The 18,452-nt window shown below is 43.0% G+C and overlaps 1 protein-coding gene across 5 annotated transcripts in view; it reads right to left on the minus strand.

The window, feature by feature from the left end:
- GRHL1 (grainyhead like transcription factor 1) overlaps positions 1–18,452 on the minus strand; it is a 66,464-nt gene that overhangs the window by 45,303 nt on the left and 2,709 nt on the right. For 4 of the 5 annotated variants that reach the window (XM_045054980.1, XM_045054981.1, XM_023252120.2 and 1 more), the window contains exons 2-8: positions 16,919–17,105; positions 14,481–14,551; positions 12,212–12,602; positions 11,094–11,170; positions 9,487–9,643; positions 8,928–9,039; positions 7,830–7,924 (exon numbers count right to left, since the gene is read on the minus strand). In XM_045054980.1, coding sequence (XP_044910915.1) covers positions 7,830–7,924; positions 8,928–9,039; positions 9,487–9,643; positions 11,094–11,170; positions 12,212–12,602; positions 14,481–14,551; positions 16,919–17,105 — 1,090 coding nt within the window. The other variant, XM_045054982.1, reaches the window with a different exon arrangement.

The raw sequence follows: 18,452 nt of genomic DNA on the forward strand, positions 1-18,452 counted from the left end.
AAGCGAACCTTCCAGTTGCTAAGAATTTATTCCGTATCAGCTAATTAAAGGCATTCTCCACAATTTCCAACCAGGAAAAACTTCTCGCCATTTCCAAACCTGATCAAACGAAAACCCTTAAGACTATTCATTCCCTACAGAGGAACAGGACTATCTTTCTGGCACCAAAAAAAGTTTATTTTTCACTTTGATAAATACGTACTGTCAACCTGCACAAGAGGAAACCCATGGAGTCAAACGCATGACACTTCCGAAGCCTGCGTGGCCGCCTTACGTGGCTCTTTATTTCTTGTCCGTTTCCCCAGAGCTCGAAGGACAGGACACAGGGATAAGCCCGTTCAGTGCAGTCAGCCCAGCATCCGCCTGAACACTAAAAGCCTCTTATCCTTCGTTTTAAAAGTAGCAATGCTTCCTGACTCCTCTCTAGGCCAGGGAGGATACGCTTTTGTTTTAAATCACCTGCCTGCGTTTGATTGCAATTGCAAGTAAGGTATTTGACTCCCTTCTCTCCCTCCTCCCTGCAAATTCACACTGGAAATTTAAAGCGGTGAAACCAACCAAACCTGTCCCTGCTTAACGCAACCAAACATGGCAACACCTTTCTTTAACAGAGCATTTAATTGATGCTTCACTAGAATGGAATCCCTGTAAATGCATGCAATATGCTCAGTCCAAACAAATTAAAAATTACTCTCACAATGAACTCCAAATATTACGCTTAGACAAAACAACAAACGGTTATTAAACCCATAAACCTGTATCCCACAAGCACCTACAGAAAGCCTTAAGTTCAAGTTACCGGGATGGTTACACCCCTCTGACAGAATGAACTCTGCCAGCCCCAATAATCCCTCCCCAGGAACGCCACACATTTCTGCCGAGACAAGAAGACAAAAGGGAAAGATAACCAGGGCTGCGTCCAAGCACAGGCCCCTCTTGGTAAAGCTGCTCAGGGCTCCAGTCCCCTAGGGGGGCTATGCATTCTATTTTAATCCTCTTTCTTTTGTAACATGAGCCTCTCTCCATGACACATAAAACATTTGGCTCAGAGTGACGATCCTTCAGAACGCCTTGGCGCTCCTTCTTAGAGCCGACAGATTAAACGTAAAAGCACAAAGTGCTCTCGAGGATGGGTGTTTTCCCACAGGACAGGGTGCTCTTCTGCCCTATCTCTGACGGCTCCCTCGTTCCCTCCTCAAGGACCGTGGGGAGACAAAACGTATGTGGAAACTGATTTTGTCACCCCCCCCCCCCGCGACAAGATCATGCCACCAAGGAAAAGGCATCGTTCCATCTACCCGCGGAAAGCCTGATCACAGACCCAAATGCAGCGCTGCCTCCTGAGAGTCTAATGAAGATGTGAAACAGCAACCCGGCTCCACGACGGCCCTGCAGGAAAAAGGGCCGCACCCCCGGGCTGTCGCAAGCCACGGACGCGCAAGACAGTAACACGCGATCAGACCCCACGTCTGACTTCTTCTCGACACGGCTTCCTCTAGCAGGAGCCTGATGCCTGTCTGACAGCAAGAGCTTTGCTGTCAATAGTTTCAAAATGAAACCTGTGAACGGGAGCTGCGCCACAACACACCTTCTGGTGTAAAAATTCAGAAGTCACCACCGGAAAAGAAATCTGTGAGATATTTTGTATCCCTGGGGCCCACTCCATCGTTAAAAGGTCTGCTTAGTATTCGTGAAGCTCACAGCTACATCTCAATGATCAAAGAAATCTTGAGCTTTGCTTTGAACTGTAGCTATTTCCTTGTTTGCCATATTGTCTAGGTTAACTGTAATTCCGTATGTTCCTATACCATCAACACGGATCCGTCCCAATTAGCGTTCCTCTGGATCTCAGGGTCCCCTCTGAGTGGGCTGGCCCAATTTTCACTTGATTCCGACACAGCTGTCGTTTCTCTTTCTCTGTGGTTAAACATCACTTACCCAACAATCAACATAAATGACTTCCTGTTAGCAAAGTGTTCTTCTACTACAGGAATTTATACTAGTGAGTCCATAACGCTCCTCTATTAACGAGAATTATTACCCTTTCAAAGATTTTACTGTTTTAATGTACTCTCCACCCCCAACGTGGGGCTCGAACTCACGACTCCAAGATCAAGAGTCGCACGTTCCATCGACTGAGCCAGCCGGGTGCCCCTATGGTTTTATTTTATTTTTTAATTTTTAAAAAATATTTTATTTATTTTTGAGAGAGAGAGAGAGAGAAGAATGCAAGCAGGGGAGGGGCAGAGAGAGGGGGAGACACAGAATCCGAAGCAGGCTCCGAGCTGTCAGCACAGAGCCCGACGCAGGGCTCGAACCCACGAACCGCAAGATCATGACCTGAGCCGAAGTCAGACGCTCAACTGACTGAGCCACCCAGGCGCCCCGGGTGCCCGTACTGTTTTAAACAGTCTTCCTGTCAAAAACACTTTCTGTCCATCTCAAGGTCTAGACTCTTGCCTGCTCGACAGCCGCCTGTGATGACCAAGTAGCAAATGTGCTCATCTAGAGGACCATGTCATTTTTTCGGTACCGAGCAGCTGGCACTGCCTCGTTAAGTGCGATCGTAAGGCACCCCGGCAGCGTTCAGCATAAAACAGACATTCAAAGAAGTTAATTCTCTCTCCCTAACTTCTTTTTCCTCTATTTATTTTAGATCTTCAGGCTTTGAGAGGCCCTTACTTCATATCACTAACCAAATCCCAATGCTCTTATGAACTCTTAGATTTACAATCCAAGCAAGATGTAAAACTCGAGGCCAAGATGTGCAGCCTACCCAGAACTAAGTATTGAGTGTTGGAAATACTGTAACTGAGGAATAAAACCGTCCCAATTTATAACTTATTTGGGTCTCCCAAGTCCATTTATAAAGTAGTATGAACAGCACACAACACCCTTCTGACTATAACATTAGTCAGAAGGGTTATATATAGTCTTCTGACTATAGTCAGAATCAGGATCTCAGGCTACCCTGCAAAAGCCGATTTAACCCACAGTAAACCTGATACCTGAATTGCAATACTGGCATCGTCAGCCTCCATCTCGTGCAGTGCCCTGGTCGTAGCGGGCACTGGATCCTTGCTAACATCATGAGTCCCTGGGATGGGGGAGGAGCACAGCCGGCTGCGGGTAAAATCTTTATACAGCCCAAGAAGGGGCCTGTCTTATGCCACCTTCCTCATGCGCCCTCCTCACGTCCTAGCCCTCTCTTCCCCATGTGACCCGTGCCCTCAGAACTCGCAAATTCTAAACTTCCGCACCTCACCAGAGATCCACCTTTCAATGTTTCGAAGGCAAATGCTTCTCCCTGCCAAAAGTACCTCAAGCAGCTGATCTCAGCTGTAGACTGAAGGGGAAGAAATCTGATAAAAGTTATTCCACAGGGGAATATGAGTGGCCGATGAAGGTTAACTTACCCAGAGATTCCTGCCATTTTAAAAGATACTGGACTATCCAGACAAATCCAAGTCTGTGTGGAGGACAGGCAAATGAATGAAATAGGTCTGCACAGCACAGAGGGTAGGGCCACCTGGGGGACTGTTCCTATGCTATTTCTGCTTTTCAAAGCAGCTTCCTCCTACCTGCCGCTTTGAAAACTCATGATTTTTGACAAGTTTCCTAATATCTTCAAGTTCCTACAGTAATAGGTATATGATAACACTGATGGATGGAGTATATACAGGGACGATGTAAGATGAGTCCAGTTTGGGCAGTGTTTTTCCCAAAGTGGAACATAAGCCAAGGTGTTCAAGATTCAACCTGATATGGGATCAAAATACAGTCACCTCCAAAGCAAGCTTCAGAAACTACAGGGAAGATTCAGGTGTCAACACTGGGACAGAATTCTGATTTTATTCATTCTGACATGGCCAAAAGGATGTATTAGATTCTTTTTTTTTAATTTTAAAAAAAAAATTCTTTAATGTTTATTTATTTTTGAGACAGAGAGAGAGAGAGCATGAATGAGGGAGGGTCAGAGAGAGAGGGAGACACGGAATCTGAAGCAGGTTCCAGGCTTTGAGCTGTCAGCACAGAGCCCGACACGGGGCTCGAACTCACAGACCGTGAGATCATGACCTGAGCCAAAGTTGGACTCTTAACCGACTGAGCCACCCAGGTGCCCCAGATTTTTTTTTTTAAGATGTGTCAGGGACAAAAGGAATGCCATATATATATATGTAGTATATAGTGTATACACTATATATATACTACTATATATAATATATAGTATATACATTATATATAGTGTATACACTATATAGTATATATAGTGTATACACTGTATAGTATATATAGTGTATACACTGTATAGTATATATAGTGTATACACTATATAGTATATATATAGTGTATATATATAGTGTATACACTATATATATACTATATAGTGTATACACTATATATATACTATATATATACTATATATATACTATATATACTATATATATACTATATATATACTATATATATACTATATATATATATACGATATATATATAGTGTATACACTATATATATACTATATAGTATATAATAGTATATATTATTATATACTATATAATAGTACTATACTACATAGTACTATATAGTATATACTACATATATATATATTTATACATTTATACATATATACATATATATTGTATACATATACATATATATAATATATATACTACATATATATGTAACATAATATATATTATATATAATATATATACTACATATATATATAACATAATATATATGTAGTATATATACTATATATAATATACATAGTATACATATAGTATGTGTATGTATACATACACATATATGTACATATACACATATATATATGTATACAGTATACACACACACACACACACAATAAACCCTTACGTGTATGGGGGAGAATGCACTGGAATTAAGAATCAACAAATGTATTCCAACTTTGAACAAGTGGGCAAAGAAAGTGGATACTTTTGAAAAAGAAGCAAAAAAAAAAAAAAAAACCTACACAAGATTCTGCACGTTTACTTGTTCACTCTAGCTGCCCTGGGGCATCAATTACTTTAAGTGCAAAAACAGAAAACATCCACTTGGCCAGGGAAGGCAAAAAATCTAGATACTGAATTCCAACACACGCTTGAAGCAGATGCCTGCCATCAGCATCAAAAGGTAACGGCCTCGTTAAGAAATGGCACGAACTCTTTCCGGCAGCAGGCAAAAGCTTAAAGATCAAGTCAGCGTTGGGGGTCTGAAGGGGGAAATGAAACTGAACTTACCTATACCAATTAACAGGTAGCTATTAAGACTACTTAAGACACACCTCCAGCAATATTTCTCTTTAATACAAATATGCTGAAGGTCTTCCAGAATAAAGGCAGCCGCTATCCCACCCGTCATCTTGGCTTCACTCCCATCCTGGAGAGTGACACATCAAACAAACAAAGCGCCCCGCCCATATGCAGGGCTTTCCGCCCAGCTCTCCTCGCACTCTGACAAGTGCTTATTAACTTGACGACGTGCCAACAGAAAAGAGAATTGGCCACCCTAGGCTTTTTGTTTTCCTAGGGGGACAGAGGGGAGTAAACTGAGGGACTAAACCCAAGGTCACAGGTAAGTCAGCAAAGTGGGCTCAGGACTTAGATGTTCTCAATCACCTCTTCCACAATTTCTCAATTAGTCCCTAATGGCAAACAGGAAACCTATCCCTGGTTTGCTTTTATAACAGAAGCACCCAGAGGGCACAGAGCCAACTGTTCTTGCAGGCTGCTGGGTCTTACTATGATATTTAATTTCAAAATAGCCGTAACAACCATGATATAAAGTGAAAAGTTTACTTTTCCTCCTAACAGCTCTTCTGTAGTGAATTTGTGGTTTAATCAAGCACCAAACTCTGGACTAAGCAACCTGAGGACACTTGTGTAGGATCAAGGTGGTCAGGAGGAACACCTCAGTGCAACTACAATAACCCGCACTTCCTTACAGACCGGCAGACCCACTCACCACATCCTCCACTGAGGACACGTCTTTGCCTTGGACAGGGTGCCCACAGTAAGAAAGGAAAGCAATCCTACTACAAAGTTAACATGGTCCTCAAGAACCCGCTCGTAGGATTTTTTAAAAGCAATCCTAGGCAGTAAAAAATTAAATGATGTAATAATTAGTACCTGAGGCAGACTTATTCCATAATGGCTATAATTCTTGTTGAATAAATTAAACAAACAAACAAACAAAAAACAAAAAGAGGTTGAGAAGGACAGGAAGGTTATCCTCAGTTCATACCGGGACCTCGATGTAGAAAAGTGCAACAAAGAGTAAAGAGCAGATTTACACTAACTGCCCCAAAATTTTATGTTTCTCTTGTGTTGCCTCAGCTCCCAATTTTTTTTTTTAATTTTTTTTCAACGTTTATTTACTTTTGGGACAGAGAGAGACAGAGCATGAACGGGGGAGGGGCAGAGAGAGAGGGAGACACAGAATCGGAAACAGGCTCCAGGCTCTGAGCCATCAGCCCAGAGCCCGACGCGGGGCTCGAACTCCCGGACGGCGAGATCGTGACCTGGCTGAAGTCGGACGCTTAACCGACTGCGCCACCCAGGCGCCCCGAGAGGGATTATTCTAAAAGGAATCTGTGGGAAGGGCAGAAATGACTTGAGAATATGTTTAATTTTTCTTAAAAGGGCCCAAAACTCCAATTAGAATGATCCAGGGGTGCGTGGGCGGCACAGCCGGTTAAGCGTCCAACTTCGGCTCAGGTCACGATCTCGCGGTTCGCGGGTTTGGGCCCTGTGCTGACAGCTCAGAGCCCGGAGCCTGTTTCGGATTCTGTGTCTCCCTCTCTGCCCTTCCCTGGCTCGTGCTCCGTCTCTCAAAAATGAATGAACGTTAAAAAAAAAAAAAAATGAATGAATGATCCAAATGACCATGTGAATTGGAGGTAATTCTTCACTTTAAAACCCCGAGAGAGGAGAACCTTCCACGAGCTGTATTTGAGAGCAACGATACGAGAGCACTGCTACCAACAACTTGCACTTAAGGGCCTTTCTGAAGAAGCTCCGACAGAGGCACCGTTTGAATAAGCCCACGATGTGCCCGAAGGAGAGAGGAGGCAGGCATGAGCTCTGCAAATGAGGGAACGGAGCACAGAGAATGAGGCGTCAGGCTCCGCGCCGCACAGCGTGCAGTGACAGGCTCCCACCCACCCCGCGGGCTCGCGTGCCGCGCCACGTGTGGTTCTTTTCAGAGGACGGAGAGGGGTCAAGGGCAGTTTCAGAGCATCTGGCAAGAAGCTGTACTTCAGAAAATGTAAAATGCTGAAGAGAGAGGAAGTCAACCACCCAGCGGAAGAGAGGGCACCGCTGATGACACGGTGGCTATTTCTTCTCCCAAAGTCTCGTCTCCTTTCCATGCACGGCACGACTTAACGGCTAGAACCTATCTTCTTAGCCGGGCCTATTCTCCTATTCCTGAGCAAAAGAATGAAAACACGAAGGGGCTCTGGGTGGCTCGGGCGGGTAAGCATCTGACTCTCGATTTCATCTTAGGTCATGATGTCACGGTTCATGAGATCGAGTCCCGCGCCAGACTCCACGCTGACAGCTCGGAACCTGCTTGGGAGTCTGTTTCTCCCTCTCTCTCTGCCCCGTGCGTCCACACGCACATATGCTGTCTGTCTCTCTCAAAATAAATAAATAAACTTTAAAAAAAAAAAAAAAAAAAGAATGAAAACGTGTAAAACCATAAAAAAAAAAAGAGAGAAAAAGATCAGTTGTCAAATCATTAAACTCCTCCCACTTTTCCTCACGAAGCTGGAAACAGAAAAGGCCCTGAACTCCATCACTTACCTTTGCTTCGTCGTTTATGTCCCAAGTGAAGGAAATGGCGTTATACGCAATCTCCTCAATGTTACTGATGGTATTGAAGCTTTCTTTATAGTCGGCTATATGAGTGACGAAAGAGAGAAATTTGTGATTTCTGGTTCCAACACGAGATTACAGCAGTTCAAAGTACGATTCGGTTTTTCATATTATCACCTCTGAAAAACTTCATTTAACATTTTGTTGGGTTGAAAAGCGTTCAAAAAATGAAGAAAAAAAAATCACGGCGCTCTTAAAATAGAGGCAAGTTTATGTAGTATTTAATTTTTTCCCCTTAGGTCAAAATTAAGATACTTAGGATTAAAAAGTTTCAGTAACTGTCCCAAGGTCACGAAACTGGCCCTGAGAGCCAAGATCAGAACTCAGTTCTTTTCATTGTTCTGAAAAGAGACCACGAAAGTTAAAAAAGACAAAAAAAAAAAAAAAAAAAAAAAAAAAAAGCAGCAGCAACACTCAGGTTAAGAGCCATCTTGCGATATAGATAATGGTTTTATACGAAACTTATATACACAGCAAGAGACCAGGCACTCATTCTCATAAAGCCACTTCATTAAACATGGATCTGCACAGGTCCGCTGTTACACCCTGAGTGACGCATCTCTGGGTCTCTCTGAAGACAGAAGAGTCTAGCGGTGCACTTCAACATGCAACCGGGGGACACTGTCAGGTAAGTGCACGCTAGCCGTTTTTCCTTTTACTTGTTTCTTTAGGGTGTTTGTCCGCCTTACTATCATTTACAAATGATCGGGAATCTCTTCGAGAACACATTTCACCTCAAAAACTCCGCAGACCAAAGAGCAGGGCACGCTTGCGTGGGCAGGCTACATGGCCTCTGCTCCCGGTGTCATAGGGAAAGCCACTGCACGGGCCACATGTCCTCATGAAGGAAGTAAGGTTAAGAGCACTGATTCCAGGAGGCCGAGGACAGGGTTTGGAACAGATCAGTAGCTGGCATAAAGATTCAAATGCTTTCGGCAGGAAGCTGGTCACTGCCAAAAATAACTGGAATCAGAAAACTGGATGCGTGCACCTCTGGGAATAAAAGCAGGCTCCGGAGCTACTTACCGATATCAATGCATCTTTGTTTAGCTGTGTGCTGTCGGGAGTGCCAGTATTTCCAATGCCTTAACTGATCTTCTCGGCTTTTGTCTTCTGCAAAAACCACCATGATCACACTCTATGAAAGAGAAGGCATTATAACATGAAGACACTGAAGGGGGAGGCGAGGATCTTTCGGAAAACTTAGTGTTATATTTTACAGGTAAGGCTTAAAACCGCAATTTTATTTTATTTTATTTTTTAATTTTTTTGTCAATGTTTATTTAGTTTTGAGAGAGAGAGGAGAATGCACGCAGAGGAGGGGCAGAGAGAGAGAGAGAGAGAGAGAGACACAGAATGGGAAGCAGGCTCCGGGCTCCGAGCCGTTGGCACAGAGCCCGACGCGGGGCTCGAACCCACGGACCGCGAGATCGTGACCCGAGCTGAAGCCGGACGCTCAACCGACTGAGCCACCGAGACGCCCCTGAAACCGCAATTTTAGATCTTCATTTTGATGTTCTTCAGACTGGGGAATGCTAAGCTCTGACTAGCTTTCCTAGAGAACAGAACTGAGAGCAGAACTTACTCGGACTTTGCTGATGGGCCGCTGGATGCCCTCGCTGCTGTTCACCTCCTTCAAGGTGACAGGGTAGAACTGGCCTTTGTTTAGGTATGTCATGGTGCTATCTCCTGGCTTCTGTCGAAGCGATTTTGAGGCTTCCAGGGTATATTCAAAGTTGTTCCTAAAGAATGAAACAAAAGTCACAGATCTCTAATCCACTCTTTGGGAAGCTTCCTTTAGGCTTGAGCTCAATCCTGAAACGCTTCAGTGTGGATGTATGCCAACAGGCGACTACCAGGAAACATCCAACTGACTATGTCACATCATAAATGGCACTGGTACTTCTTCCACAAGAAAGGTTGTCTTTAGCGACACGGAAATCCTTCAGTCTCTCATATGTGGGGCTACAAAATGCCTCCTAGAGGTTCTATGAAGTAACGTTAAAAATTCGAAGTTGGGAAGCAAAGGATACTAACGATACCCGTGACTAAAAAAGGATTTTGGAAGGAAATCTCCCAAGACATGTTGCCAATCTGGACGCAACCAGGAGACATCGCAAAGGTTGCAAACAGGTGGCTGGTAGTCCTCTGATTAAATCTGATGTGGTCTGCACCGCGCTCTTTTTGTTGGTTTTGCTTGCAATTTAATGTCTAGATGGGCATTCCACGATTCCCTACATTTCCCACCACCTTAAAGTAGCACGCATAAATCTCGCTAAAGGTGTTAAATAGCCTTCCTAGGCCAGATGTCGAAAATCACACCCGTTTTTATAAATCAAGTTCTATGGACCACAACCACACCCTTTATTTACATGTTATCGGCAGCTGCTTTTGTGCTGGAGTGGCAGAGCTGGGCAGTTGCAACAGAGGCTGGGAGGCCCACAAAGCTTCAATATGTACTATGTGACTCTTTACAGAAGAAGGGTGGTGACCCCTATCGGAGATCCTAAAGGCATTCGAGTCTGTGACTCCCGCTCCTTGAGGCAGGTCTCTAAGGGAAGTCTCAATTCCCACAAAATCCTAGGCTTTCAAATAAACGGGGTTCGCTTCAAAATACAACATACCAAAAACTGCAAAGAACGAAATTATAAAATGAAATCCTAAGCTCTTTTCAAAACCCTCTGGAGGTGTTTTTACATTGCCACCATTCATTTGGAAGATATTCATATTCCCAGTGTGTGACACAATCTCGTGAGGTTTTAAAAGAAGAGGTTGTCAGGTTAGAAAAAAGCTGACCTCATTTATTTTACCGCGAGCGAGCCTAATCACGAATAAAAGCCTTTATCCACCTGATGTTATTCCTAAATTCTCACAGAAGTGCACACTCTTGCAAACAGAAGGGAGCTCGGGGATCTAGCTGGATCCCCTCACCTCTTCTTTTAGATTCCATTCTGCAGCCATCACATAAAGAAACCGAAGGAAAGGAAAAGCACCAACACCAAGAATTAGGGAAACGTGAAACACAGTACAGATTCCAAGGTTAAACGGACGCGAGCAAAGACGCCACCACAGTGACTGTAGCTGAGATACAGGCGAAAGCACACCAAAGCCACCTCTGATTTTCCAGTATCAAATTAACAAAAAAGTCGTAAGAGCTGAAAGTTAAAAATCAAATTAAAAGACAACGATTACCCAGAAACACTGTCAAAAACATAGTCCTCTGAATTCATGCCAGGCATCCGCAGACTGAGATCCGAGGGGAAGAAAACCTGAAATATCAATGCAATAAGCCACAACTATTTAACTGGTTATCAGACTTACTAAAGACCAATTATCTGGTACAGCACAGGAGTATGTGGCTTACAGCAACCCACTGCTCATTCGATATTCACTTTAAAATAAAAATTTTCACTCTACAAAAGATGTAAAGAGAAAACCAAAAAGAAAGAAAAATACCCACCCATGTTACATACATGCCACTCAATCCGACAGGGACAATCTCCGCGGGTACTCCCACAGAGTGCTACGTTATTCCCTTTTCCCATCTTTCCCACACATCTCACTTCTGTTCAAACTCTAGAATCTGCAACCAAAATCTCGTGACTTTTAGGAATCATCGTACCAAGCGAAGATACAGTATCAGGTCTGTACCGTGGCTGGATGGATCGGTGCGTTGGCTCGGAAAAGGCTACTATTCTAGTCCTTAACTCCATAAGCAGACAGATGCTCCTGTCCCCCGTGAGACGTTAAAGATGGCTTCGAACATCTTCAGCCCCTAATTTTTACCTGACAGGTGTTCATCGCCACAAAACCCCCCAGAAGCCTTGGGGGTTAATTTGTAAATTTCACACACCGCATTTGTCATCAAGACCTACTGCCTCCCTGACTACACTACCAACCGAGAGAGACCAAGTAAGTCCATGATAAGTCATTTTATGCTAAGAGCAATTGCAGGAATCTTGTTTTGGTCTAGGACAAAAGCTGAGAAGAGACTTATGTGGAGATCTCTGTTGTCGATGGAAGATTATGCACGGGGTTCCCTTTCTCCAACAAATCATTTAGCTGAAATCATAATTGTTAACTCAAATGCTGGTAAGATTAGCCATGTGCCCTTGATAATCATTTCTGGTTTTGTAGGTTTAGTTTACAAATTATACCCATGGGCCTTTTCTCTTAGAAAAAAAAAAATCTTTTGTTCCTAATCCATTCATTTCAGGCTGAGTTTCAAGCTTACGTAACAAGGAAGAGGTGGAACTCAATACTTATACAAACACACAAATGTCTTAGGAAGATGCTTTCATTTCCTGTACCTCCTGAACGCCTTCCTTGAAGGTCTCTGAGAAGGTAGAGTCTGGAGTTCGCCTCTGAGCATTTGGGGGTTGAGCACCAGAGCTGAACTGGTCAGCATTAAGGTTCCGGTCGAAAACCACCACCCGCTCAGGGGGCTCAGGATGATACACTGCTGGAGAGATTCCCACAGCGAAGCCATGGGGCTGGGTTTCTGTCTTGATGGAATGGGTAGGCATCGTTGCTATGGAGACCGTGACTGTTGTATCGGGAGCTGTTAGATGGCCTCTCTTATCAACGCCCAGTTGGTTGCCATGGGGAAGGACGATGTTAAATGGCACATTTTTCAGTACTTGCACTCTGTTTTCTCCAGCAGAAACGAGGGACTGCTCAGTCACACTTGGTATGCTGTTTCTTTAAGAAAAGAAAAGAAAACTGTGTTTTCAAATTCAATGCCGATACAGTTCTTTGACAATTTTTAAATGTTCCTAATGGCAGTGGGCTGCTGGGTCCTGTGCAGCAATAATAATAATAATAATAATAACAACAATACTACAATACTGGGGAAGAACCAAATAAATAGAAAATGCCAATGACATTCCATTACTAGAGAAAGAAAAAAAGACTTCATAGTCATCAGTCAAGTAAAATCCAAAAGTATTAAGTAAAATTTCATTTGAAACACAGAGACCTCGCAGTTCTCTTTATTCTCAATAATCCTGATAAAATTATCCTATTTCATTAGAAGCTCAAAGATATAAACCTAATGGCCGGAGCAGAAGACAGTTCAAGTACAGGTTCCAGAGTCAGACCGCCTTGGTTCAAACTCTACGACCTTTAGCAAGCTATCTCATCTCTTTGTAACTGCGTGCTCCTCTCTAGAGCGGGGATAACAGTGGTATCTATGCTCACAAGGTCGTGGTGAGATGAAATGAGACGGCACACCAGATCGTGTATAATAATGCCTGGTGCACAAGGGTTCGCCAAGCATGAACTGTCCCTACTCGGCCACCACGCTCCCTAGTACCTACACTTACGCGGCTCTCTCTACCATCACAAGAAAACCTACGGTTACACTGTACAGGTAGATAAATTTGCATAAAATTATTTTCTGGTTTAATTACTATTCTGGGCAACAGAAGATGATTTCCCGTCCAGGGCACAGTTCGTGAATTTTCAAAGCCCCCTCAAACAATACAGGCTGACCTTTACAGAAAAGAGCCTGATCAATGAAATGTTCGAACCTCGAACCATAAATTCACTCCCAAGAATTTATCCTCAAGAAAGAAAAAAGGAAAAAGCGATCTAGAAAGTGGGTCAGTAAGCCTTCGTGGTAGTAAAAAAATGAGACAGGGACTTAATGTTAGGACACTAAGTTTTGCTTTAAAATACTACAGCAAAAACCAAATAAAATACAAAGTGAATTTAACAGTTGGAGAACAGGGAAGAGTAGATCAAACAGGAGGAATCATGTCAGTAACTGCTGAAGCTAGGAATGACGTATGTGGGTTTATATTATTTCTCTACTTCTGTTGTTTGAAAATGCCCATGATAAAGAGTAACATAATAAAAGCCATCAGCCCTTCTCCAAAGGGTAATTATGACGATTAAAACAGCAACGTGGAAAACACTCACAGAAGGGATTAGGCAGAACCCAAACTATCAAATCCGATCTGTGAATACAACCACAACCGCATCAAATGTGCACACACACCCAAATAGTAAATAAAGAAATCGTCAAGACAGTGGGATTCTGAGTGGTCATTCTTTCTTTAAAAATGTTTTACTCCTCTATTACTAATAGAACACAGGGAAATTTAAAAGGTGTATTTAATTTTTTTTCCTGGCCAAAGCGAAGCCTTAATTTTCTAGAAGTTTTAACCTAAAATATTTTCAAAATAACTTCAACACGAATTGGGAACACGAGCTACTTCATTAAGTTTTGCTTAGGCAATTACTCAAGATTGCTGGCTACTTAATTTCTTTAAAAGGACCCCTACCATTGCATTAAGCCACACCTCTTTTGAGAGAACCTCAAAGAGGATAAGCAAACGCGTCCCTTCCCCTTCCGTTCTCGCTAAAAACATCCCTCCACAGGAAAAGAGAGTTAATGCTTTGTTTTCCAGAAAAGGCAACTATGTCTAAAGAACCTGGTAACTTTTCAGAGCAACAGAATCATAATTACCACCTATCTCTTCCACCAGAGCTTTTTCGTTTAAACAAACTCCCAGTCTTATTTTCGCAGAAACCTGGCATTTTTCAAGAGTAGGACTTTATGCTATTAGACATTACCTCTTGCTGTGATCTGGTTCTGGGTGCTCAACGTCTGGCTTTGCTGTTGACGATCTCCTCTCTCTTGGAACCTTAGATATGAACACACGAGACGACAATTCAGTTCTCACTTAGTGGAGTATAGACCCAGCCTTTTATTTTTCAGTTAAGTTCAACCATTCACAGGTCTACCAGACTGCCCACCCAACGCCAGGCTGCGGGGACAACGCGACGAGGGCAGCGTCTGCCCTCAAGAGCTTCCGTTCCGGCCGCCAGGTTAATAAGCAAAAGCCAACGATTCTTTAGTTGCCAAATAGACCCAGGGCATCACAAATTTAATTTGTCATTGAGTTTGGGCTCATCTCTTAAACAAAAACCACTGGCCTGGTTTTACCCATTTATCCACGTGATGGAACAAACAAGAAGCTACTGAAAACACAACTGGACTCTTTCGGTGTTCTCGCTGCTCCTTTCCATTGTCCTACCTTTCAGATCAAATGCAAAAAAAAAAAAAAAAAAAAAAACCCTCAAACTCATCAGTTCGTTTAGAAAAGAAAATCGCCCTACACCGATCATAAGAAGTCTGACATACAGACATAAGATTGTCACCTTTAAAGTACAGACGTGATGATTTATCTCCCCCTAAGATGTAAGATACTTCTAGGACCCTGTATTTAAAACATACATATATACAAGCACTACAATCAGTATTATTACATCAGTCTTTCTGCCACTACACTTGTTGGTGTTTTCCCATTCTCAAAATTTCAGTTAAAAACATGAAACTTCTTGGGGCGCCTGGGTAGCTCAGTCAGTTAAGCCTCCGATTCTTGGTTTCAGCTCAGGTCGTGACCTCAGTTTGTGAGATTAAGCCCCGCATCGGGCTCTGTGTCGACGGTACAGAGACTGCTCGGAATTCTCTTTCTCTCCCTCTCTACACCTCCCCTGCTTGTGTGCGCACTCCCTCTCTCTCTCCCTCTCCAAATAAATACAAAAAAAAAAGAAAAAAACTTAAAAAAATATGTAACCTCAAACTTCGTAATACTTAGGAACTTATGATTTTTATACCGATTGAGTCAATAAAACAAGCCGTAAGGAGAACAGATATATCATAAGCTCCACTTTAAAGGCATCCTTCGGCTACACTTCCCAGGCAAAGATTTCTTCCGGCATCCTGAGTCACGAGTTTCCCTTCATATTCACGGGAAACAAAACAAAACAAATCTTACCTCAGCCTCTCAAACACAACAAGCCGGATACACAGCCTCACATAAGAAAATAATTAAATCTTGCGTTTAGGTCCCACTCTATTTGGTGGCCATAACTGAACTATCTTCTTTGCTTTTGTCCCCTCTGCATTTCTCGTATTCCGGAAAGAATACAGTGCCAGAAGGGAACAGAAGGCAAGCACCTGGTGAATCTAGGTGACTGTATCTGGGGGTTAATTTTCCAGTCAAATTTAAGTTTCCTATGGCTTTGGAAGTTTTAAAAACGAAAAAACAGGGCAAAACCAAACTGTAATGTATGGCCATCTCCACATACTATCGTTGGGCAGAGAGAAAAATGCCAAAGTAAATACAGGAAGCAAAGTGTGTCCCAGAGGAGACGGCATGGCATACTGAAGAGGGTGACTTTGGCACAATCCAGACCGGGACCGAGACCCTGGCCGCTACGCATCCTGGCTGTGTGACCTGAGGGCTTAATTTTTTCGCATCTGCAAAATAGGGATAATAGCACATATTTTGCAGGCCTTCTGGAGGGATCAAAAAGAACACACGTGCTGGTAACACGTCTAGCGTGATACAGACAATCAGTAAGCGCTGGCTAGTATTACGAGGACGACGACGAGGACACAAATCTCCAGGTAGGAGCACCACGTAAAACTTCAGGCAGAGAATAAATGATATAAATGATTTCAGGCAGAGATATAAATGATTAGGACTGACCTACAGAAACAGGCAACGAGATATACCCTGAGCGTAGAACAAGCAAGTCCAAGACTAGAAAATCGCTTTTTTTCCCTTCACGACTCCTACAATCAAATCAAAAGCTCTGTCGTGTCACGTAAGGAAAAGGAAGTCACTCTGACCGCGTCAGAATGTCGGCTGGAGCACAGGTAAATGAACCACGGTCTCTTCTTGAGGGCACTAAGAAGTACCTTTGGTAAAACGTTCAATCTCGATGCGACACCTCTTACCATTTTCTTCTGCGGTAGCTTCGCCTCTCAGATAGAGCTAGCACAGCGGGCTACTGCACACACTGCAAAAACAACCCTTTGATTCTATGATCGTCCCTTTTCAGCTTTGAACCACAGTAAGCCAAAGTACTCATTAGACTATTTATAGTCACTAGAGAAGCAACTTGCATTACACTCTGCCAGCAAATTACTGTTTTATATGCTGTTGAATCAAGTGCATCTCGGACTGTTGTTAGGTTTGTAAAAGAGGAGGCGAATCCACCTTGTAATAGTCATAGAGCAAGCCCAGGGCGGCCGCGCTGTCTTCGTCCCCATTGATGCTCATCATTGCTTTGGTTGCTGCGGTGAGAGGGTTTTCCAGGAAGGACTTCCAGGCTTCATCCTCGCTAGTGTAGGAGCGCCGCTGTGGATAAAGTGCTTCGTTCTGAAGAACCAACACCGGCCGTTTGCTTCGGAGAAATCAGAAACACGCGTATGAATAGCGCACTTTTTACCGCAAGGCACCATAAGCTCGTTTTTCAAGACCCAAACAACCAATTCCTCGACGTTCCAATCAAATAGCTTTGTTCTTTATTGTTTCATCAGTGACCCGCCCCGGCAAAGAAAAGGAAGACAAGACCAGGAGACAACCCACTTACATGCACGCCGAGGGGTCACCCAGTAAGACGCAAGGTATTTAGGCAGCCAGGGAACCCAAACCTTGGGCGGTTTACCTGTACCTGCCACCCAGGATCTAGTGTGTGGCAAAACGAAACAAAACAAAAAAATGCTCTAAGACAATGTCAGGCTATTCAACCACTTAAGGAAACAAACAAACACAAGGACAAAGTCAGGCAAAACAGAACATTCACTCCCTTCAGACCTCTCCGATCAGGACTGTACCCTCCTCAAGAAGCGTTTACATGGTTCGATCATGCTGCCACATGTTATTTCCTTCCTTCTCCTGTTGATATCATGCCTTAAAAACCTTCCTACCCACAAAGGAGGGGGAGAGGAGGAGGGGGCGGAAAGAAAAAGGGCAACTTCGCTTAATCCTCCGGGGTATATGAGAAAGTTAGAATATTCTACTGATTCCCAGCAGATTGAGCATGGAATGTGGCCAAAGGGGACTGTAAATCAATAAGGAGGCATAAGTTTCTGGCCTGGGAGTTAACTGTTTACCTCAGAGATAAACACTTGAGAATCTACGACAATAAATAAAGCCATTGAACGAAAGGAGCTTTTTCAAAAAAAAAAAAAAATAGGTGGGAAATCTTGTTTTTAAAAATCTTTTCTAGTTTCTCACACCGGGCAAGAACGGTTTCGTTTCAACACTGTCGTTTGGCGGGACAAATCCAGAAAAATCAACGGAGATCTTAGTAGAGTCTTACAGAAGACTTAATTTTAAAGATTAAAACAAACATGACTGATTCCAAAACCCTGAAATGTAAACAGTCTCAACAACTGTTCGGTTGGCGCTATTTAATAAGTCAATAAAGAGAAAATATGGAACACTCACTCCAGCAAAATGAAGTTGAAGGGGCAAAAAACAAACAAACAAAAAAAACAAAAAACCCCACCAAAAACCTGTTAATGTTCAAAACGGCTCTGAATTATCACTATTCTAACAAGCAAATTTAAGGATCAGGCCTCATTGCAACACACAAATGAAATATGTTAAATGGCCTAAAGGTGACCTGCCTACTCTAAAAGTGAATGTAGAAAGATTGATTATCTTTTCAAGTAATCAACACAGGTTAGGGTTTGGCAGTCACCCAGGCCCTTTAAAAGCAGATACGGATTTTGAGAAAGGAGAA

This window comes from Felis catus, chromosome A3 (genome assembly GCF_018350175.1).
Source record: "Felis catus isolate Fca126 chromosome A3, F.catus_Fca126_mat1.0, whole genome shotgun sequence".
Lineage (NCBI taxonomy): Eukaryota > Metazoa > Chordata > Mammalia > Carnivora > Felidae > Felis > Felis catus.